This window comes from Podospora bellae-mahoneyi (genome assembly GCF_035222275.1).
Source record: "Podospora bellae-mahoneyi strain CBS 112042 chromosome 1 map unlocalized CBS112042p_1.3, whole genome shotgun sequence".
Classification (NCBI taxonomy): domain Eukaryota; kingdom Fungi; phylum Ascomycota; class Sordariomycetes; order Sordariales; family Podosporaceae; genus Podospora; species Podospora bellae-mahoneyi.
In genome coordinates this window covers 309,700-330,925 of record NW_026946361.1, presented here as the reverse complement: position 1 = coordinate 330,925, position 21,226 = coordinate 309,700, and the positions used below count along the sequence as shown (strand labels likewise).

The 21,226-nt window shown below is 51.6% G+C and overlaps 8 protein-coding genes across 8 annotated transcripts; 2 read left to right on the top strand and 6 right to left on the bottom strand.

Moving 5' to 3' along the window:
* Positions 1–1,620: 1,620 nt before the first annotated feature.
* Positions 1,621–2,331, top strand: QC761_0029720 (uncharacterized protein; the record flags this gene model as incomplete). The annotated part of the gene is made up of 1 exon (XM_062872246.1): positions 1,621–2,331. The coding sequence occupies one exon, from the start codon at positions 1,621–1,623 to the stop codon at positions 2,329–2,331; it is 711 nt and encodes a 236-aa protein (XP_062735953.1).
* Positions 2,332–5,079: 2,748 nt separating this feature from the next.
* On the top strand, positions 5,080–5,850 carry QC761_0029710 (uncharacterized protein; the record flags this gene model as incomplete). Its single annotated transcript, XM_062872245.1, has 3 exons — positions 5,080–5,284; positions 5,341–5,399; positions 5,499–5,850. 3 exons carry the CDS (start codon positions 5,080–5,082, stop codon positions 5,622–5,624), a joined length of 390 nt encoding a protein of 129 aa, XP_062735952.1. The 3' UTR covers positions 5,625–5,850.
* A 467-nt stretch (positions 5,851–6,317) lies between these two features.
* On the bottom strand, positions 6,318–6,658 carry QC761_0029700 (uncharacterized protein; the record flags this gene model as incomplete). The annotated part of the gene is made up of 2 exons (XM_062872244.1): positions 6,318–6,418; positions 6,469–6,658. 2 exons carry the CDS (start codon positions 6,656–6,658, stop codon positions 6,318–6,320), a joined length of 291 nt encoding a protein of 96 aa, XP_062735951.1.
* A 4,515-nt stretch (positions 6,659–11,173) lies between these two features.
* QC761_0029690 (uncharacterized protein) lies at positions 11,174–11,858 on the bottom strand (the record flags this gene model as incomplete). Its single annotated transcript, XM_062872243.1, has 2 exons — positions 11,174–11,773; positions 11,823–11,858. The coding sequence occupies 2 exons, from the start codon at positions 11,856–11,858 to the stop codon at positions 11,174–11,176; spliced, it is 636 nt and encodes a 211-aa protein (XP_062735950.1).
* Positions 11,859–14,316: 2,458 nt separating this feature from the next.
* QC761_0029680 (uncharacterized protein) lies at positions 14,317–15,639 on the bottom strand (the record flags this gene model as incomplete). Its single annotated transcript, XM_062872242.1, has 4 exons — positions 14,317–14,913; positions 14,979–15,383; positions 15,451–15,531; positions 15,623–15,639. 4 exons carry the CDS (start codon positions 15,637–15,639, stop codon positions 14,439–14,441), a joined length of 978 nt encoding a protein of 325 aa, XP_062735949.1. The 3' UTR covers positions 14,317–14,438.
* A 408-nt stretch (positions 15,640–16,047) lies between these two features.
* On the bottom strand, positions 16,048–17,528 carry QC761_0029670 (uncharacterized protein; the record flags this gene model as incomplete). The annotated part of the gene is given in 3 exon segments (XM_062872241.1): positions 16,048–16,340; positions 16,351–16,552; positions 16,606–17,528. 3 exon segments carry the CDS (start codon positions 16,846–16,848, stop codon positions 16,048–16,050), a joined length of 738 nt encoding a protein of 245 aa, XP_062735948.1. The 5' UTR covers positions 16,849–17,528.
* A 941-nt stretch (positions 17,529–18,469) lies between these two features.
* On the bottom strand, positions 18,470–19,247 carry QC761_0029660 (uncharacterized protein; the record flags this gene model as incomplete). Its single annotated transcript, XM_062872240.1, has 2 exons — positions 18,470–19,027; positions 19,240–19,247. The coding sequence occupies 2 exons, from the start codon at positions 19,245–19,247 to the stop codon at positions 18,835–18,837; spliced, it is 201 nt and encodes a 66-aa protein (XP_062735947.1). The 3' UTR covers positions 18,470–18,834.
* A 698-nt stretch (positions 19,248–19,945) lies between these two features.
* QC761_0029650 (uncharacterized protein) lies at positions 19,946–21,206 on the bottom strand (the record flags this gene model as incomplete). The annotated part of the gene is given in 4 exon segments (XM_062872239.1): positions 19,946–20,297; positions 20,367–20,777; positions 20,789–20,922; positions 21,006–21,206. The coding sequence occupies 4 exon segments, from the start codon at positions 21,204–21,206 to the stop codon at positions 19,946–19,948; spliced, it is 1,098 nt and encodes a 365-aa protein (XP_062735946.1).
* Positions 21,207–21,226: the final 20 nt, after the last annotated feature.

Below are 21,226 nucleotides of genomic sequence, written 5' to 3'. Positions count from 1 at the left end.
TTGTCTGCGTCGCTCGCTTATCACGCACGTTACCTGACGAATACTGATTTCCGCCTTGAAGACGGGAGTGGTCAATGTAGCTAGCTATACCAAGAGTACACATGTTGTGCTTCAACATGATCATTCCATTTGAGAGCCTGGAAAAGGAGTTTCCACTTATATGCTACCAAAGTACCTAGGTACCGTTTGCCGCCCGTTTTATTTTCGACTTTTTATTCTGCCGGCGTTTACACTTAGCCCACATTGAACGACCGAGGGGAGTGAATGTAGCAGATGAAAAAGAATTGTCCTCAATTTTGGCAGTATGTCATCCAGAATCGGAATCAATTTCCCTGGAAATGACACTCTGGATGCATTGCATTGCATTGCCAGACCGTAACTTTGATGCAGGCGGTGTCTTGGAGAGAAGACAGCTGTTGGGGTGTGGAAAAGGCGACGAGATGTCTGTTGGCTGAAGTGACTGTCACGAGTGTCAAGTTTGTCCGGACTCGAACAAATGAAGGGGGCGGCGCCCACGCACCTCACTCAGACTGCCAACAATTGACTGCATCATCCTGCTCGCTCTCGATCGGTCAAACTGTTTTTAGTTCCCTCCCATTACCGTCACATTTTTCGTCATAGGTAGGTGGTGGACACGACCCTGGGTCCGGGGTCTGGGGAGGGTTTAATCGACATGATAGAGTCCGTGCTCACTCACAAAATCACCGAGTACTCGGATTTGAGACACGGTAGGTGATTTGCCCATGGCAAAGGTACTTTGGTATATGTGGTCTAGAAAACTGGCTGCATTTTGGAGGCTTGCGTGGTCTCATACACACGTGATTAGGGCCAAGGTAATTTGAGGGAGGCTCTACATCATCTCATCATCCCATCATCCGATGTGAGTCAAGGGCCATCAGGTTGTATTGACAACACGTTCCACGTCATATACCGCAACTCTCGGCCGGACACACAAAGAGAGGAGGTGATTCAATGACATTTCGCCTCAACAGAGGGATTCTGGGAATAATGTGATGGTTGATGAAGGAAGCTCAAACTCCGATTGGGAGGGGCGTAATCCCCACCGCACAACACAAGTCATCACCGTCCTAATTCACGAGCCGTCAGATGATCGGCGCACCCACCTCTGTGGGTTTTGATGTAAAATCATGGCAGACCCAGCTGAGCAGGTTGTGGCACAACGCCCGAAGACCGGACTGGTCGCCGACGATGTGGGTCGGCTGCCGTGTGACTTTCGGAGAAACCATCTCGGGCTGGGCCGAGAGTACAGTGTCAGCAGAGAAAACCTGACGTGCATTCCTGAGCCTCCAATGTATGGTTTACTAGATTCCGGCAAGTTCCGCCAACTCCATAATACCACACCGTCATCATCATCATCATCACCGTCACACACATGTCATGTCGGCATATGGCGAGGAGGATGATACCAGACAGGGAAGGAGGGAGTCGGATCAGAAGCTCCTGTGGTGGAGAGGCAAATGAAAGGATCCAGAGTGGTGTCCAGGTTGGTGGTACAAATAGTGCTGGTGCTGCCTTTTCTTTCATAGAATATCAACCGTCCTTTCTTGACCAAGTTGTTATTCTTGCTTGTCTAGTGACCTCACACATACATCTCCCACAATGGAAGACAGGACAGTAGTTGTTTACGGGGAGAAGGACTGGAAGAAGGATGAGATCATCGAGACCAGGATAGACCTGTCCTATCCAGTATCACCAACAGATTCAGACCTCTCCTCCATCCCCTCCCCATTGAAAGAGAAAGCAGACCTCGAAGCCCAGACCACACCAAAAGAGGAACCATTACGAAAGCGCCTCGGCTTTATCCGGTACACAGCCCTCAACGTCTACCGCCGCCTATTCACCCTCGCTTTCATCGGCAACATTATTCCTCTGATCATCTACCTTGTCAGAGGTGCCGAGCCTCTCGACTTGGTCAATGCCTCAGCCATCAACCTCGCTGTATGTGGCCTCTGCCGGCAACCGCTCGTCCTCAACCTGCTCTACCTCATCTTTGGTTCTGTCCCGCGTTCAGCCCCGACAACAATCAAACGCCTCGCCTGCCGCATTTTTCACCTCGGCGGTGTCCACAGCGGCACTGGCGTCGCTTCCCTCATCTGGTACATCGGATTCGCGGGCACCTACACCTACCAATTCAACCCCACCACCGCCAACCCTATAAGCATTGCCGTCCTAGCCTTGATCTACTCCGTCTTCGCCCTCCTCCTCTCCATCATCGTGGGGCCCACCCCACCATCCGAGAAAACACCACGACGTCTTCGAGCTAGTCCACCGCTTCGCCAACTGGGAATTCTCGCCCTCTTTGGGTGGTAATCTTCCTCCTCGGCACACAAGAACCGTCCCTAGAAAAAATTCCTCCTCAACCTCCCGGCCTTTGGATCTTGATCCTCTTGACAGTAGCCACAATCCACCCCTGGTTGCTCCTCCGCAAAGTAACCGTCACTCCTGAACCCCTTTCCCCCACGCCATCAGACTTCACTTTGATCACACCACCGTCAAGTTTGGTCAAGGCATCCAAGTCGCCAAGCACCCTCTCAAAGACTGGCATTCCTTCGCTTGCTTCCCCGACCGCTTCGACAATGTCAAGGACACCGCCTTGAAAACACAAAGTTCAGCTGCATCGTCTCGCGGGTGGGCGACTGGACCAAAAGACACCATTGTCGCTCAACCAACCAAGCTGTGGAAGAGGGTGTGCCGACGTATGGATTCGGGTATGTCTTTCGTATGTTCAGCCGCATCATCGTTGTCTACAACCGGCAGCGGGATCGGGCCGTGCCTGTCCTTTTGGCGGATGAGAACAGGCCTAGTATGAGGGTGTTGTGGCAGACGAGGAGCCCGCTCAAGACATATGGGCAGAGAACGCTGGATTTGGTCAGCAGGATGGACCAGAACCCCGTGATTATCGATACGAGCGAGAAGGGGAAGAGGGAGGAGATGCTGCCGCAGGTGTTGAGGTTGGTCAACGAGTTTGACGCCGAGGCGGTTTGCGTGATTAGCAACCCTGCGGTGACGAAGGAGGGTGGTGTTTGGGTTGGAGATGAGGGGGGATTTTGGCGTATGGGCCTATTTTTGACAAAGTTAGTTTGGCGGTTGGAGTTTTGGTTGGCTGGTTCTTGTGCATATTTTGGTTTTGGATTTTGGGATTGAAAAGTTATTGGCCTTGTTATTATGGGTTGTTTGTTTGGGATGGCGTCTGGAGAAGGGGGCATGATCCTGTTGGGAGGACAGGGTATTGTTTATTTTTGAAGCGTTTCGGCAGGAAGATAAATTCAGCTTCTGGAATTACTTTTCAAAGCTTCGCAGTCCTAACCAAGTGCAGAGTGCTGAGAGGGAGAAGCTATGCCTCTGCTGAGATCTTATCTCCGATAAGGCGTGATTGCGGGGATGACGTCAATCCATGTTGGTGCAGGGGCACATCAGACTTGATATGTGCGCCGTTTGGGCTTCTTCCGTCCAGAATACAGATTGAACGCCCAGGAAAAGAGGATATCCCAAGACAAGCGATTGATGACAAGAATTGCTTTGTTAAGCAGCCACGTAATCCATCAGATCAGTTCAGCCCATCCCACATTACTAATCACGATAATTGTCGGGTGTGGAGCCGGCATGTGCAACCCCGCGCTGGAATTTAAGAGGCCATCACCCCGCTATCTCAAAAGGCTTCAGTGACGTGACAAGATAACTAACTGACTTTCAACCCCCTTAATGCGCGTCTTTCGTCCTATAATATCATCACAAAACTCCTCAGACAAGTCACAGCCCGCAAAATGACCAGCAGTACCTTCCGCTACCTCGACCCAGCCAGCATCACCGCTGGTGTAGCGCCATGGGCCAAAGTCGACGTCGACCACACCTCTTACAGCCGTAAAACCGTCACCAAGGACGTCACCAACTTTTCCGACTGCCTGGACATTCACTCCAAAGTTGGCTCCTTTGGTGCCGACATCGATGTAGCCGGCTTCGCAGTCTACCGCCCTCCGCCACCACCCCAGAAGATTTCGAGGACGACAAGACCGTCCGCACCAAATACTACGCCGAAGTGGAAGCCCTCCTGAGAGAAAGACTCAACACAGCGGCCAAAAAGATCAAGCGCATCGAGATTTTTGACCACACCATCCCGCAGGCACGACCCCGGCGCCGCCCGCCAGCCGGTCCAGCAAGTCCACGTTGATCAGACACCCAAAGCTGCCGAGGCCAGAGTCAGGCGACATGTCACTCCCAAGGAAGAAGCCGACGCCCTCCTCAAAAAGCGCTACCAGCTCATCAACGTCTGGAGACCCATCCGCCACCCCGCTACCGACTTTCCCTCGCCGTGATCGACTACCGCACCACTGCCCCTGAAGATTTCGTGGCTGTCAACTTATTTACCCCAAGCGTGACGACGGGGATGACGACGACAGAGGCAAGGAAGTCCGGCCGTCCCAGGAAACACTCGACTCGCTTGAGGGGTATGAAGTCAAGGGTGAGATATTCGGTGTACTGCCCAATGAGTCGCACAAGTTGTATTACATCAAGGATATGACGCCCGGGGAGGCCATGTTTATCAAGTGCTTTGACTCCTGGGGGGATCGGTTGCCTGGTGGGAAGAAGGGTGTTGCCGGGCTGACGCCGCACACGGCTTTTGTTGACCCCCAGACGCCTGAGGGCACACCGGGGAGAGAGTATCGAGGTGAGGTGCTTGGTGTTTTATGAGTAGATGGTTGACGACAAGACTAAAAAAAGGCGGGTCGGGATGGGAGATGTAGATTGAACTGGATATGATAATGAGGCAAGATGTAATGAAAGCAGCTTTGGACTTCTCACTTTTGAGTTGATCATTTCGGACAAAGTACTCCGCATTAATATTGCAGTTCTTTTGCTGATCCCGGTATCTCCCGCCGGGTAAACAGTCCATTGCTATACCACCCCCGAGCCGCCCTGTCGTTTCTTCCACTCTTCAACCACCCCAACCCCACAAACCGATCACTGTTCACAATGAAACCTTCTACAATCACCGCCCTGCTCCTTCCGTGTGTTCTGTCCTTTCCCCTGCCAAGGCAATCCCATAAAACAGTCAGATGGATGCCCCTAGGCGACTCGATAACCGACTATGGCTGCTGGCGAGCCTGGATCTACCTCCGCCTCCAAAATGACCCCGACCTCTACGACTCCGTCGACCTCGTCGGTGGTGAGCGCGCAGGCGAGATCTGCGACGACTCCGAATTCGACCGTGATCACGAAGGACACCCCGGCTTCCTGCCATCCAAATGGCCAACGAGGGTCGAGTGTCCGAGTGGTTGGCCATGAACCCTGCCGATGTGGTGACTATGCACTTGGGCACAGTGGATATCGTGCGAGGAAAGCCGAGGACGGAGGAGTTGCTACGGGCGTATAGCACGCTTGTGGGGCAGATGAGGGCCGGAATCCAAATATGAGAATTATCGTGAGTACCGTTGGAATTTTGGCCGGCCAAGAGACTGCAGGATTGACACGAGAAATAGGTGGCGCAGATTATCCCGCTTGGGTTGAGCGCGGAAAAGAACGAGCAGGTCAAAGAGCTGAACAAAGCGATTCCTGCTTGGGCGGCCAAGCCAAAACACCACGTCGAGTCCGATCTGGGTCGTTGACTTGTTCACTGGTTTCGATGCCGAGGTGGATTTGTATGATGGTATACATGCCAGCTCGTCCGGGATTCAAAAGATCGCTGATGGGTTCTATCCGGCACTATTGACTGCGATTAGATATGTCCAGGGGGCTAAATTCAGTGTCTTGTAACAGGGCGGCGATGTATTGATTGGGGAAAAGGAGGAAGCCAAGTGTCATTAAATATCCTATATCCAAAATCCGCATCGCTTCAGCCGTCGGTATACCGGCCATGTAACGCCTCGACGCCAGTCATTATCCTCATCTCTGTGTTCTCCAAGTTTGTCTTTTTTTCGCTACGAGGCTGTGTGATCCGACTTTCCTCTACTCGAGGCTCGATCTGAGGTAGGTCCAAACAGTTTACTTCCGAAATTCGATGTGAGTTGTGCTGAGGAACCACTAACATAGTTTTCATGATTGGATGATCCTTCGATTTCATCATCTTGGCTTCGTGGGGTCGGTCGTGGTCGTTGCGCAGCGGCAACGTGTGATACGGGGATGGTGTACAGCGCCAGTGGATCGCGGCGTGCACTAAATTGGAGCAATGATGGCACATAACGGCCGACCAACGCCCGTAGTGTAGGGGCACAGGCACAAATAATGGCCACATTTGTTTCGATGACGCTGTGTCAGAGCTTTGTGTTAGGCCTCTCAACGGCGACAGGGCTTCCAGGAACCTACCTCCATATGTAGTTGATGGCGAATCGATAGGTAAAGTCGTACTTATCCCACCCCTGTGACACCACTACAACGCGAAATATGCTTATCCCCAACAACACTGTTCTTACTGTTAGCATTCCTGTGCTGTCAGCGAAGAAGAAGACATACAATCCGCCAGTACCAATATCGCGGCAATGGCAGCCTTCTGCGAGAAGCCAATCCTCAACGGTGCCAAAAGCCAAAGCGGCAGGACCAGCAAGATGAAATCGGTAACGCAGTTCAAAATCACGAGCCAGGCGTACCAGGCGTCCCCTGTGGATGCACGTGCTTTGACCCGGCCATCCCAGAAAGAGGACATGGCTGGTATGTGAAAAAGGACGCCAAATGCCGCAAGAGAATTGGCGATAACAACGATAACGAGCATGACGTATATAACATGATTGAGAATTCGGGTCGTCGAGATCGGAGATAGAACACCAGAATCGAGCACTTGATGAAGAGGACCGATAAGTTACTCGTTATGGCGGCAGGAAATCCGGCAACCTTTTCCATGGTAAGTTGTGTCCGCGTCTAGCCTGTAAAAAGAGGAAGCTCGCGGTCCAAAAGCAAGGTTTGCCCTTCCCATTGTTGTGACAGGAAAAAGGTAGAAGATATGCGGGAGCAGGCCGAATTTAACCTGGTCTGGCGTTGGGCCGACATGGGCCCATTACGTGGTATTCCTGATTGGCCAACGAAGACGGGATCCTTCCCCGAACCGGGATCAGGCGTCCAGTCCCGGAAAGGGTGACAGAGTATAGGACGGACAAGATGACGGCAATGAGAATGAGGCCATTTATTGCGCAACCCGGAGTAAGCCAACCCTGCGGTCAAGAGCGGCCACGATCCAAAACATAGCAATCATCGACTGTGGCTCACGCGCAAGATGGAGCGCGCGCGGTATCCAATCCAGGACGACAAAGATGCCATTGCAAAAGACGGGGGCCTGGTAAAACGGAGGCGACTTGAATGACGTTGGAAAGCGATGTTCTTTGGACTTTTTGTGTTGTCCGGTAGATGACGTTGAACATCCGAGGGATCTGGCGGCATGTTATCATGTCCAATTTTTCCACGTTGTGTAGGCTTCGCACACATCCGGTACCTTTTTTCTATAGTAATAGTAGCCCAGAGTTTTGGTGTTTGTCGAGAGAGTTAGTCAACTACCTCACGGATGACAAAGTATGCACGGGGAAGAAGATAATGATGAAAGATGGAAGAAAGATTTATGGCACTGGCTTCGGTAAAGTCTGCCTGCTCGACTGAATGAAGCTCGCGGTCGAAATGGCGTTGACCGGTCCCGACCTTTTTTCTGGACGAGGAACAAACTCATGCAACATGCGGGAGCAGGCTTTAGTCGAACTGGGTCTGGCGTTGGGCCGACAAGCATCCGATTACATCTGGTAGCCTTCCTTTTAGGCCAACAAAGACGGGATCCTTTGGCGACACCAGGGATGATGCGTCCCAGAGGTCTGAAAAGGGTGCTGGACCAGCGTGTAATCAAGGATAATCCGAAGCTTTGGCGGCCATTTCGACGGTCTGCTTGAGGCCATTTATTGCCGCTGGTACGGAGTAAACATCAGCGCCGTCCCAGTCCAATGAGGCCTTGAAAGTGGATATCGATATTCTTGCAACGGATAAAATGTGGGAATCCAAGTCCACGGGTGCCTCCAATCCATTCTAACAAAGATGCCATTGCCGATTTCGGGGGATTTATGTAAAAACACCACTTGTATGCAGTGCCGCCCGTTACATCAATCATTTTGGTTATCAGGATTACAGTGCAACGGTTGACCCGTGCGCTTTTCAAGCGAATGACTCGTCTGCCAGCATGCTGCGTTCTTGGGTTACCGTTTTACCCAATGACGATCGATTCCGACTGAACTGAACACATCTCCAAACAAAGCATGTCTTTTCCTGAGATTTGCTAACGACCGGGCTTCCTGTGGCGAAATTTATTTCCACTTTACATTGCAAAGACCGGTGAGAGCACAGTCAAAATGCATGGAAAACTAACAGCAGCGCCTTTTTCTGACGAGGCAGAATTGGGCAAAGTTCCGAGAGCTTCAGTATCTGCACCTTTTGCCTTCAGCAGGTCACCAACTCCCCGCTTTAGTACCGCCACGGATCCATCGTCGCAAAGGGTGGAAAGATCCTGGCCAGGGCTACAACGACACGCGCCATGGCTTTAACGGCGATGTTCTCAAGACAGGGAACGCTTCGTAAGGCCGCATCTCCGCACACTACCCCAACAGGCCTACCCGGGCGGCCGCTGATAGCATGTCCAACGTTCAATGCGGCTTCATGCGCTGGAGCTATGTTCACAACACCGTAGCCCAGGAGCAAAACAAGACCAAGCCATCATGCAAGAAGTCCAAGAGTGAATTAACGAAGAAGAAGCCGGGAAAGCAGCACATTCCCAACGATCTCGGCAAGAAAGCATTTAACAGAGACGAAAAGAAGGACAGGTTGAGTTGTAGGCCAGAGTTCTGTCGACTTGAAGGTATGCTGTCTAGTTGCAGTATGATTGAGGTTATTAATCAGGTACTCATTCTGAACAGTCACACTTTTCCGACCCAGGAATGCCCCATTCCACACCAAAGACAACGTACGCCAGCGAACAAAACACCCCAAGCTCATCGGCGCCGATGTCTATGTCGTCAGGTTAGCCCCTCCACGGCACTGGCACTGATCATATCAAGGCTGAGGAAGTCGACGATTCCAGATTGTTAGACATGCCAGCGCTAGTCGGCGTTGATGCACCCTCCTCATCACCATGATGCCTTCACGACGAGTTGACAATAGCCCCCTATCCATCCCTGTTCCCATTACCAACATCGCTGAAATCTCTCCCGTAATGCGAGCCACCAACTCCCGTCCATGCTACCGCTGTATCAACTACATGCGCAGTGTCGGCATCAAGCGTGTGTTCTGGACAAATAAGGAAGGAAGATGGGAGGGTGCCAAGGTGTGGGACTTGATACCTGTTCTGAATGGGTGCAGCGCCTCAGGTCATATCAAGAGGAGGTATTTGTTACAAAACACGGGATCTTGATGCGAACGAGGCTCATGGTGTCTGACATTGCCGTGGGCTGGAAAGCTTAGAGTAGCTAGGGTCAGGAAGGAAATAAGCGTATGAGGGAGCTACTTCAGACAACCAACATAAAGTCTTTCAGTGGTTTTGATGACATTTCCATAGCTCCAAACAAGCAATCAGCTAGACCGGGAAGAGTTTGTGACTGAAAGGTATGAGTACCTCTATCCATCATGACTGTCACATTTTATCATCCGAACATCGAGGTTACCCATAAAGACTGTCCCAAGAAAGGAGCATATATACCAGAGCAACAGTTGGTTTCACCATCATCTCGTCCCCAGTATCTCAAGCCCCACCTGAGTCCGAAGAACTTTTTTCGCAGTTTTTCCTTTGCTCCATATCACCAAACCTCATCAAACTGTATGCTGAACACGAGTCAATATGCCTCGACCTCTATCCCCAGACGAGTATCAGTTTCTAAAATTTGACGAATGGTCTCTTTCATACGACAACGCTGGCAACAAATTCGACATGCCGGATCAATACTTTGTCCCCGTTGCAGCCCTGCACAGTGGCCAGCCTATCGTCTCTCCTGTCGGTGGGAGCCACACGCTGCTTTCTACCAAGGATGTAGACGAAGAGGTCAATCCTTATATCAGCAATCCTCTTGTTACCTACTGGTCAGAAGAGACAGTCGAAGAGTTTGTCAACCGCTGTCGACCGTCAAAGCAAACCGCCCAAATTTTAACTGGTATATCATCCGCAACCCGCATGCTACTCAACTTCCAGGACGCGGGAGGTGATAGGCCTTCTTGTTTGAAGGAGGGGCTCGAGATCGTTGCCAGTGCGGAAAAGGCCATTGAGGCGGTCGTGGCTAAGAAAGGGCGGGATCAGGGAGCCCCTGATCAAAAAGGCTTTCGACAGATTTGATCGACTTGGCGAGGAGGCATGGAGTCACTCGTGGCCATGCATGTCCACACTCCTTTTTTTGCTTTGATGTGCAAGTAAGCTAACAGAGGCAAATAGTTGTTCTTCGCTGTTGGTGCCAAGCGGGTAGATGAGGTCTAGTCAGCCGTCTGCCGTGAGACACTCAACAACAACCTCGGAGACGAGTCCCGCGTGAAATGCAAACCAGGCTCGCGTGCAAGGGCTGGACACTGGCTCATCCAGGTGTCCAACAGGAACTTTGACGACAGTAAAGGAGTGGGGTGAGGAGGATGATGATATGTCTGAGGGGGGATACTGGGGGTGGGTGACAAGACGCAACTGACGTAATGTGCCGCATGTCTTTGACATCCTGGGGGCAAATAAATGGAACGCGTGTGTGGTCAAGTATGCGGAGAGCTCAGATTTTGGGCCACGGGTCGTCATGTCATGAAGAGGGTCGTTTGATATTCACAACCAAGCACGTCAATCCCCAATTGGCTATAGTCACAATGAAACTGCATGAGGGTGAGTGAATGATCCTTGGCCTGGTAGTGAACACATGCTCTGTGATATTTCCAGTCTTGTAAAAGCTGTATAGCTCAAAGGAGGCTAAAGCATCTGCCTCAACCCGTGCCTGCTCCTAACTCCCTTTGTCCTCAATGCTTGCCCCGAATCCCTCCCGATGCTTGCTAGATCACATTTATGCTCGCTGCGCTCGCTGCCGGTGTCTTGCTGCGCTCCTCCCGGGTTTGTACGCGAATCAGCCGACGCAGCATCGTTCCCAAGCGCATGAGAAAAGTACCTCTGGAAGGATACAACCGTTAGCACACGATTTCAGCACGGGTATATCTCTTTTCCAACTCACTCACAATATCATCAGTAGTCCTCATGGCGACGCTTCTTGGCCACATCTTCGGGCATGCCAAAGAACTGTGGGTGAGCGAACCCGTTGAAAACGTCATCTGTACCGGCAGCTCCAGTCTGGTCCTGGGTCATGAGGGGGAATGGCAAGAGGCCGCTGACATGCCTGGCCTGGGAACGCATGGGAGCGATTCCGGCGAGTCCGTTGCCGAAAGCAGTATTTTGATTCTGCTGGCCAGAAGCGGTGGCCATCTGGGACCCATTCCAGAAGTCAAAGGCAGGCGTGGTGGCGAAGGCTTGAGGTTGCTGCGTGTGAATGGAAGGCTGTTGCAGAGGCTCGGGAGCAAAGTTCATGGGCGCGCGCTGCTGCTGGGCGAACTGCTGCTGGGCGAACTGCTGCTGGGCGTATTGCTGCTGGCGAGCGCGTATCTGGGACGCCTGTCGAGCGTTTTGCTGCTGGGTGGCTTGTTGCTGCTGAGTGAGTTGAGGCTGGCCGTTACCATTGCCCTGCACCGTACCAATCCGGCCTGGCTCCTGAACCGTTTTCAGGATCTTGTCAAGGCTTCCGTGAACCTTGTCAATTGTTGCATTGAGCGTCCAAAGATTGTCGGTGGTCTTTTCCCATGTTGGCACTCATCTTGTCCATATTGGCGGTCATGGTGACCATACTGCTGCTCAAGGTGGCGATTTGGCTGCTCATGATCTCCACATGACCGCTGAGCCTCTCCACAGAGGCTGTCAGAGCCCCTCAGGGGAGGCAGCAGCAGTAGGTGGTGCTCCATGATTGGCATTGTTAGACGGGGGAATAACTGGGAGATTGTTGGGATTATGCGAGCCTTCCTCTTCCTTCATATTGTCGGTTGAGATGGATCTGAGGGTAATCTGAGATTCGGACGAGAGTTGAGAGAGTGCGATTGTCAGGGGAAAGAAGAGTCTCAGAAACAGGACAGAAAGGAGTACTTATAGTATTTGAAAGTTGGGACGAGAGAGTCGGCGATCAATCACAACGATAGAGCAAAAATTTGCACTGCCTCAGATACAGTTGCTCCCCTGGCTTTAGTGAATATTAATTCACACGCTCTACCTTGGGAGTTAGCTGAGACCGTACAAACTAGAAGGCGGCGACACATTTTAATCAAGATCTTTCATCTGATGCTTGGGCACTTTCATGAACGGAATCAAGATATAGATTGTCTAAAGTTCTGGAGAAACATACCAGGTATTCTTTTTTAGCTTCCTATGATTATAATACCCTACTTGGAATAACTTGAACCATTCACACTCTTCATTATATACTAAGTTATTTCCTATGATCTTTTCATGAAATGCTCATGTGGTTGATGGACTAGCATATCAAGCAAGATCACCTACAGCAAATGCATTGAGGGCCTCTAAGGTCAAAGACTTTCAACATTCTAGCATACTGAGCAGAGTCCTGAGGCTAGATGATGGTGAGCAAGGAGACATGATGTTTTTTGGTGATTTGCCCTCGTTCTTGTTCTTCTGTGGCCCTCAAGTAGTGAAAGCCAGTGCATGGGGATAGACATGAGCATTAGATTGACCAGAACTTTGGGAAATTGTTTGTCTTCTTTGACAGCTGCAGCCTGGTCAATAGAACTGGGGACATGAGAGCGGCAGACGTGAGGTCATTGCGGCATAGTCGTCTGGACGATTCACCAAAGAGGAGCATGGCTGAGGAGACAATCTCATATATTGCAGGCTTCCTGCCTCGACTCATCGCCCGGTGCTGAATTTGCCTCTGGAGGGATGCCGAGTTAGGCGGGGCAGCCCGGCCATTCCTGTCTCCCGACAACGGCCCCCACCTAGGCCCTAAGCGGGGCCGAGACTGACCACTGCCGGCCTCCGGCTGGCCGGCAATTACGGGTCTCAGGGCTTGCAGCTTGGGCGACATCACACTCGCAGCCTGCAGAATATGCTTGCTTTACTCTTTTCTCTCTCTCTCTTCTGCCTTCCATTCCACAACCAAACACTCTTCCCCAATATCCACTTCGAGATTCATTATAACTCACTTTCTAGTCACCTCACCGCAAGGCTGTCGGTCGACCTCTCTCGGCAAACTCTCTCCTCTTCACAACCCAGCGACACCAACCGTTGAGCCTGCTCACGCTCTTTTGGGCTGGAGCTCACCCCTGCCCGGGATTCTCTGTCCTCCAAAAGCACAACATCGCCTATCTGGCGAACATGTCCGGACCGGCCATTGCCGAATTCAACATTCCGCCTTTTCTGAGTGCTGGGCGCACTTGTACAACTTGTGCTCTCACCCTGGCGTCTCTGTCGATGTGCTTGAGCGGTACATCGTTCTCATCCGTGAGCAGACAGTTCGCTACGTCAACACACCCCCGCGTCTGTGCAGGCTTCCAGCAAGGATCGTGCCAAGGAGGACAGTCTTTACTTCTTTACTTTGGGTACATGCGGCATGAGATTTAGCCCTGCAGGGCAAGGAGCTCGCCGCTATGACTCTTCAGGAGGTGGCTTGGGAGGTGGCGATCAACCAGATGCAGGCTTATGGATTTCACGCCCGGTTATGTTGCAAGAATCTTCTTCGACCTTTCTGATCTTCACTGACAGAAAACAGCGGCGTCAAGCTAGGTGTCGGGGAGCAGTTCTACGTTCGAGAACTGCCAGCTAAGAAGGAGAGGGAAGGTGGCTATGAACCAGTTGCAAGGTTGTCGCTTGTGGCTTGTGGAAGTCGCCTGGGTGGCTGGCATGGTAAGAAGATATCTTGATCTGCTTTTCTGTTGATGATGCACTTTGCTGACTCTCTTTGCGAAAACAATACTTCTTGGTCACGGCGTCCAGGTTATCATGGAGTGGTGAATGGACGGAGAGTTAGAAAATGGCGGACCGCCATACAAGAACTATTCATTGTAATATATCACTTGGTGGATTGACGAACGGCTTTTCTCATTGCGCCTTGATATCGCCATTCAATGTGACTATCGTTGGTGACCCATGCTATTACTCTGAGCCCATGGGCCCAGTGTGGCATTAGGTAGAGAGGCCTGACAGTCTTGATGAACTTGCGGGACGAGAAGGCAGGGGGCATCAGTTCAAATAACAACAGGCTTCCCTATAATCCATGACTTGGGACGTTATCCCGAGCAAGTCTAGCGGACAATTCACGCAACATGCATTATGGCCAACTCAGGTTTCTTTACTTAACAAAGCTAGCTGCCAACATACCCTATCTTGGGGAATATTGACCATTCCACCACGTGCTTTGTCCCCTCCACTTGGCAAAGACCTTTCTCACTGGAAGCTACCTAGGTACTGAGTATAATGCTTCAACCCTCTTTAGCTCTTCCAGGTCCCTCTTCCAAGCACGGATCTCTACACGAGTCTTGATCAGCTCGTTAATGAGCCCCCCTCTGGTCCATCCCTTCCAGAGAAGGCAGACCAGTCTCCCCTCAAACATCTTCCCATGCCGGAAACTCTCCAGACAACTATTCATTGAATGCTCATCCATCTGCCGATACCTGCTCGTCGTCTCCAGTTTCAGTCTGTTCAGCCTGAGCGTTTCCTGCCGTAAAGACGGCACGAGGTCTTGCACCTCAAATCTGGGCTGCAGCCACTGCGGATCTATCGATGCCAAATCCTTCGAAGCTTCCATGGCTGTTCTGACCCCGTCGCCGTCAAGCTTGTGGTGATTTTCGTAGTGCTGCCTGAGGGTGGAATCGTTGCGGAAGGTCTTTGGGCAGATCCAACACGAACTGCCTGGCTTTGGTGTGTGCTGACTGTGAGATTGTCCGTTAATAGGGGTTTCACACAGCGGTGCTATTGGGAAAGGTATTGCACTTGCTTTGTGATGTGGGTTTGCAATGACTTTTCCGAACCTATGAGTGTAGTGCAGTTGGCTGGGGGGCACTTGGTCCGTCGGCTTCCAGGCTGAAAAGACTCCTCATCACCATCGGTATCGCCAGCAGCTTGGATAGCTGGAGCCTGGGTGGTGGAAGCTGAGGCCGCGGGGGGGTTGACTGGTTCGGGAGCGCTTTCGACTGGTTCGGGGGCGGTGCCGACCTGTTCGTGAGCGGTGTTGACTGGTTTGCAAGCGGTTTCAACAGAGGATTCCAAGGCTGGGTCTACCGGCAGAGGGTTCGAGACTACTAGTGGCGCGTCGACATTGAAACCATGGTTGTCCATCGTTCTCCGCACTACTTCGAGGTACTCGGCGAAATACTCATCAGACCCAGGTTGGGGGACCAGCCTGAAAGGCATCCATGAGACACTGCCACTACTGATCATGGCTTTTGGCCTGGAAGGATTCCACTTACTGACCGGATACCTCTCTTTGTGCACGCCAGTCGTCCATCACGAACTTGGCTCGATGTAGATACTCCATTGTTGACAATGACCTGACACAGCATTGATGAGTGTCAGCCATCTCTCAACTAGTGCGGTAGAACTTGGGAGGTTGGAAGGTTTAGTGAGGAGAGAGGTGCTCACCAATTTTGCCTTTGCATCGTGTCAGCTTCTTTTCGATGATCACTGAAAATCGTAGATGAGGTAAGAAAGGGGAGTGTAGATTTTAACACCGCTCGCTGGCCGAGTAAGAGTGGTCGGAAATGCTGAAAAATGCAGAGATGGTTGAGTCGGGTTTCGTGTGTAGCTGTGTGAAGAAGAGACAGACGAGCAGCCAAACTGAGCAGCGAGATCAAGTTACCACATTCCTGTGGAGCAAACACACCCGCTTTGTGAGTCAACAATATCACCCAGTCGAACTATGACATCGCCTCTTCACACACAATGCAAACATACTTCCTTCATAGACACAGCTCTGGTTTAAACTCAATCGCATAATGTCATTCAATTATAAAGCTGCTGACCCTAACGCCACACAAATGCAATGCTATATACCAATCCATCACACATCATTCCCACCCCTGATCTAGCTGGCATTGGATCCTGGAGATCAGGAACTTGGGCGCCTCATCAGCAGCCTCATCAGCATAGGTGCCATGGGCAGGCAGAACAATGAGCGAGCCGTTGCAAACCAAGTCGCCGCTCTCGCAGTACACCTTGAGACGGGCGGCAGGGTAGTTGGGGATCTTTCCGTTGTTCTGCTGGTTCTTGGTCCAGCCGTAGAGGACAACACCCTTGATCTGCTCGCGGATGGTGGCGCTGCTCTGGGGAGATGGCGGCACCGGCGAGGGCGGCACCCTGGCTGTAGCCACCGGCGACGATCTTGGCCTGGGGGCAGAGCGAGTTGGCGCGGATGAGGAGGCTCTTCATCTCGTTAATGGCGGCGGTGGTGGTGCCCTCGGGAGGAGGTTGTCGGGGAGGTTGGCGGAGTAAGCACCGCCAACACCCTGGACAGACGTTGGCCTCGCCAAAGGCAGCGTCGAGAGCGACACCAGTTGGGCTGCCGAGAGATCCCTTTGGCTTGGTTAGCTATGGTCGACTTCGCAAACAGACAGGACAAAACTCACAAGGTTACCACCCTCGGTGGAACCGCGGGCGTAGATGAAGATGACCTTGGGGGCACGGGCCGCCATCGAGCAGTTCGTTAGCAGTCGCACCCTCACCCGACTTCCAGCCACGAGCCTCAAGGGTCTCCATGGTCTGGCGGTGAGACTCGACAAGCTCCCGGGTGCGAATCTCATCGAGAGGGCTCGGGAGAGCCCGCGACGAGAAGTGCCGGTGAGGGCGGCGACGGTAGCGAGGAAACGCATGTTGATGGATTTGTCGAGAGACTTTGAACGAGAAGCTGAGAGCTGACCAAAGAGGGAGACTGAGTACTCAAGTGAATGAGACTCGAAAAAGGGCTGGTAATGGCTGGAGTTGAAGATCTGGAGCTGAGAGGTGCTTGGTGAGTTCAGGCAGGACGAGGAGGACAGTATCTCGACATCTTTATATCTCTGGGTTCCCCTCCCGGCCCGACACCATCGTGGTTCTCGCGGTCCGTATCCTCCGTAGTAAGACGGTGAGAAGACAGTTACAATAGTGCCAAGACCGATGGCGTCTTCCCCATGCCGTCAGGGTCCATGGGAGACAGGCATTCCCCGCATTCGCGATGCAACGCTTAGCGTCGAGCTCGGGCAGCTTGTGGCTTGCAGGGTTGCATCTTGAGGCGTTTGTTTGGGTCATTTGAACTGCCAGTAGCGGACGTTGATCCCAAATTGTACCAGAAGCCCGCCGCCGCTGTGCTGGCGCGCCGACGTATCCCAACACAAGTTCAAAAAAACCTGAAGTGTGCCAAATCAAGAACCAGCCGCATGCAAGAGCCAGGCCGTGGACGGAAGGTCCTGTGACTTTTGGTGCGGCGTCAAGTCCCGTTGGTCCGGGACGAACCTGGTACACCTTCCTGGACCGTCTTGGAACACCGGCCACCGCAGTCCTCCCTCCCCGACCCCGTATCTTGACAGTTGACACTGCCGGCATCGAGTATTCGTACCTATCTTCATGTTGAGAATGCCATTGGGCAGCAAAGAACAGAGTCGCAGCCATCTTGCAACGGCGCTCGGATAGCGTAGATGTGATGGGGGTGTCCTCTTGCAGAAATCGCCGTACTGCAGGGCCGAGCACTAAATCACAGCATGTGAAAGCTGGAGAATTTGGAGAAGTCAGCAATTGAGAGTTAGCTATCTGAGTCGCTATCTGAGTCCTGACACAACTCGGCGACAAAAACCATGACTGTCTTGAGCACCGCGGACATCCGTTACAGATTTCCAAGCAAAATCCCAACAAAATGTTTTTGATGGCGGATAACTCCATCCAACTCCATAGATAACCACCCAGATCCATTTTGAAGTGTACATTCACTCGGCACACAGTTCCCATTTGGGACTTTACAACAGGTAAGCGGCCCCTGACCCTGGTCTCTCAGTTCAACACCAAAAGCTTGGCTCTCGCTGGATCTTGGGTGGGCCGAAAAGCCCTCATGGTATCTTGGCGAGCGGTACCGCAACGCGGCAGAAGCTGTTCGCTTCCCATTCTGCCTATGCTACCGTGGTCATTAACGGGATGTGTATACCTGTCAACAAGACGAGGGTTTGCGAAAATAAGCTCGCAGCGTCAATGCGATCTGTGGCACGGCGGTTCCTTTTATGAACCTTATTTCGACTTCGCTCGCTACCATACATGGAGGATAGCAAGGCGGGTAAAGGTTTTCAGCTTCATGAGCTAGTATGTTGATGGGCTCAACAAAATCACAGGAGGGCAAAGCAAGACTTGTAAGAAAGCCATACTTGATCCGTCTTTCACAATTGATAAGAACCTCTACACGTATATCAAACACTCTTGCCAACACCAGCCCAGTCCCCCAGCTGCCCAGCCAGGGACTTGATATGAACCCTGCCACCTTCCAAAACCGCCCAAAAACGACAACAAGCCCAACCTGTCTAGCGCCAAAGAATGCAAACCGCCGAGTCAGAAGTCCTCTCATCTAACGGGCCCCACAAGATCCAACCCCTTGACATTGTAGAACCGCTCCACCTCGCTGCGGAATTCCCTCAAGTGCTTGTGTGCCCACCCTCCCTCCGTCTTCCTCAACTCCCCTCATGACTTGGACAGCATTGAACATGCCACCCATGTGTTCAGCCAAGAGAGCATTGCTCCGCACCCCGATGCCCCTGCGTGCGATAGTCTTCCATGTACGACCTGATAAGAGTGCGACCCATTGGTCAGGCTACCTGAAAAGAAATGGGAGGTGAATGGAACTACTTGCCATGCTGTTTTGGCATCCCCTGATCAAGTACCAAACATCCAAGACGATAAATGCAAGAGATATCAAGCGGGTGGCTCGCCATCTGTCCCGAAGCTTGCCACAAGCTCATTGTCTTGTGAAAGTGTCGAGTGGCACGTTCGTACTTGTGTTCCTTGCGATCAATAGTACCAAGTACGAAAAGTGTACTGTTGAGAGAGTTGGTAAAATGCAGAAGATTAATGGCGTGGGAGGTGCTCGACTTACTGTGCAACCAAAACGCCGTCGTGTGGTGTGCGAGCGGCGATTTGCTACATCGGCTGCTGTATCCACATTCTGGCGTCGTCGATCAGAATGTCGTCTTCTTCCTCAGCATCATCTGGATTTGCGAGTGTGCTCTTGCCCTGTATGGCCTACTCACTCTGGCATTTCCTGTGCATGTGTGAGAACGTGTCTGGTTCTGGGCAACAATAACCTCCCAATGCTAAGAATCATCCTGTCCAAGGTCCATGGAAGTTGTTAATTCATCAGCGGATGGCCCCTCTGCTGTCGATGAAAAGAGATAACCCTCTGTGATTAAAGGTTGAGGTGTCTCGACCTTCTCGGCCCACGTCATGATGTCCTCGTCAGTGAGTGTTATCTCTGTCTCAACTCTCCGGCACCTTTATACCCAATCCGGTAGGTTTCCATCGCCGCTTGGAACCAATCCAACGTATTGTCGATATCCCGCTGCGTGACGCAGATAGACGAGTAAATCAATGCCATGTCCGCGAGTGCAATTGCTTTATGGTACAGGTCGTCTGTCCACTCACCCTCGGCCTCTGAGTAGTCATTAGAGTGATTGAGATGAGATGCGCAAAGGGGATCCGCCGCATCCGGTTCACCAAGAGCGAGTTTTGCATAGCCGGCGTAACACATCGTTTTGACCTCTGAAGGCTGTCCAGGGGACGTCTATTGCCAAGATTGTCATCGTGTCCCTGCCTGATTATTGGCAGGAAAGCATCAGGGTCCCAGTCTACCGTACTATATGCTCCGATCTTGAAGACATATCTATTTGCCAAGACAATTGACGACTGATCAGCTTTGTCATGTACGACAGGATAAGTAAGATAGATAGTGACGGAAGCTCACTGTTCGACGAGGCTTATCAACCGATACAAATCTTTCATCGTGACGACATTCATATCCTTGTTGTTGGAATACTCTCTCGTCAATAACCAACGCAGGGTCAGGGCATGCTTTAGATATTTTGCACAGCCATCCTGATGGTCTGGGTACAGACGCCTGTCCCTAGGGCATTCAGGAAAGGCGATAGAGAGCAAAATTGCTGCATTGCTCAACGCGGTGTGCTTTTCCGATGTTGTTAGTAAGCCCTTGAGGATATTTTGGGCAACCATATTGTCGACACAAAAGCATTGCAGATCCTCATCGCTATCTATCAGCGTGCAGGCGACAAGGTTCTCTAACGATGCCAGCAGACTGTCGGTAGAGCCGGTGTTAGTAACTCGTCCATAAAGATATCTGAGATGTCTGCATAGCGTTTCTTACCATTTCTCGTCCATTTGAATGCTGAGCAATGGATGAGGTTCCAGGAGACAGACGGGGTCAAACAGCTCCTTGGGTATGCAGGTCGGTTCTATCACCGACATGATCTTTAGGATTGTGCGGCACTGTGAACTCAAAGACTCAAACGCCAACCCCAAAACTGTTTCTGACAAACTTTCAGAAGAGGAGCGAGGAAGTGAGGAGTGTTCCAAACGGCTCTCCATGTCGGACATGTCAAAAACGCCCCGACCGAGCATACCGACAAGCTTTGGGATACGGCTGCAGTCAGCCGACAGTTTACTGCAAACAAAATCAACCAGTGTTGTAATTCTTTCATCACTCAGCCGGTCAAAATTGCTTTTATTGCGATTCTGTTCCAACAGAGCTCGAAAGGTGGCTGCGTAGGAGACTGCGCTCAAATCAACATGGAGAATGGTGTCAGTATATGCGAAGCAGGCAGGTTAAAAGGAGTCTGATGTGATGATGATTTGTCCATGACCGCCGCATCTGTTGGGAAGAAACCGGTACACCAGTCTACCGCTGTCCGCATTATCATATACTATTAGCCAGCGGCACTCTAACATATCACATTTTGCCTCAATATTAGCAACTATCCAACAACGAAAGAGAGGTCTTACTTACCCGTATTTGTTGACCAGGTTCAAGAACATGCTGCCGCTGGTTTTGAAGTCTCCCGGCTTTGCGTCGGGAAGACAGAGATGAACCGCCATAGTGTCCGAAGGTTTGAGAGAGAACATCGGCTACGTTACCCTCTGGGATCCAGAATATTGCATCCACCTCTTCTTGGGCACGAAGCATGTCGGCATACTGAAGGGTCATCATGCTCTTCCTACTGGCAGTGG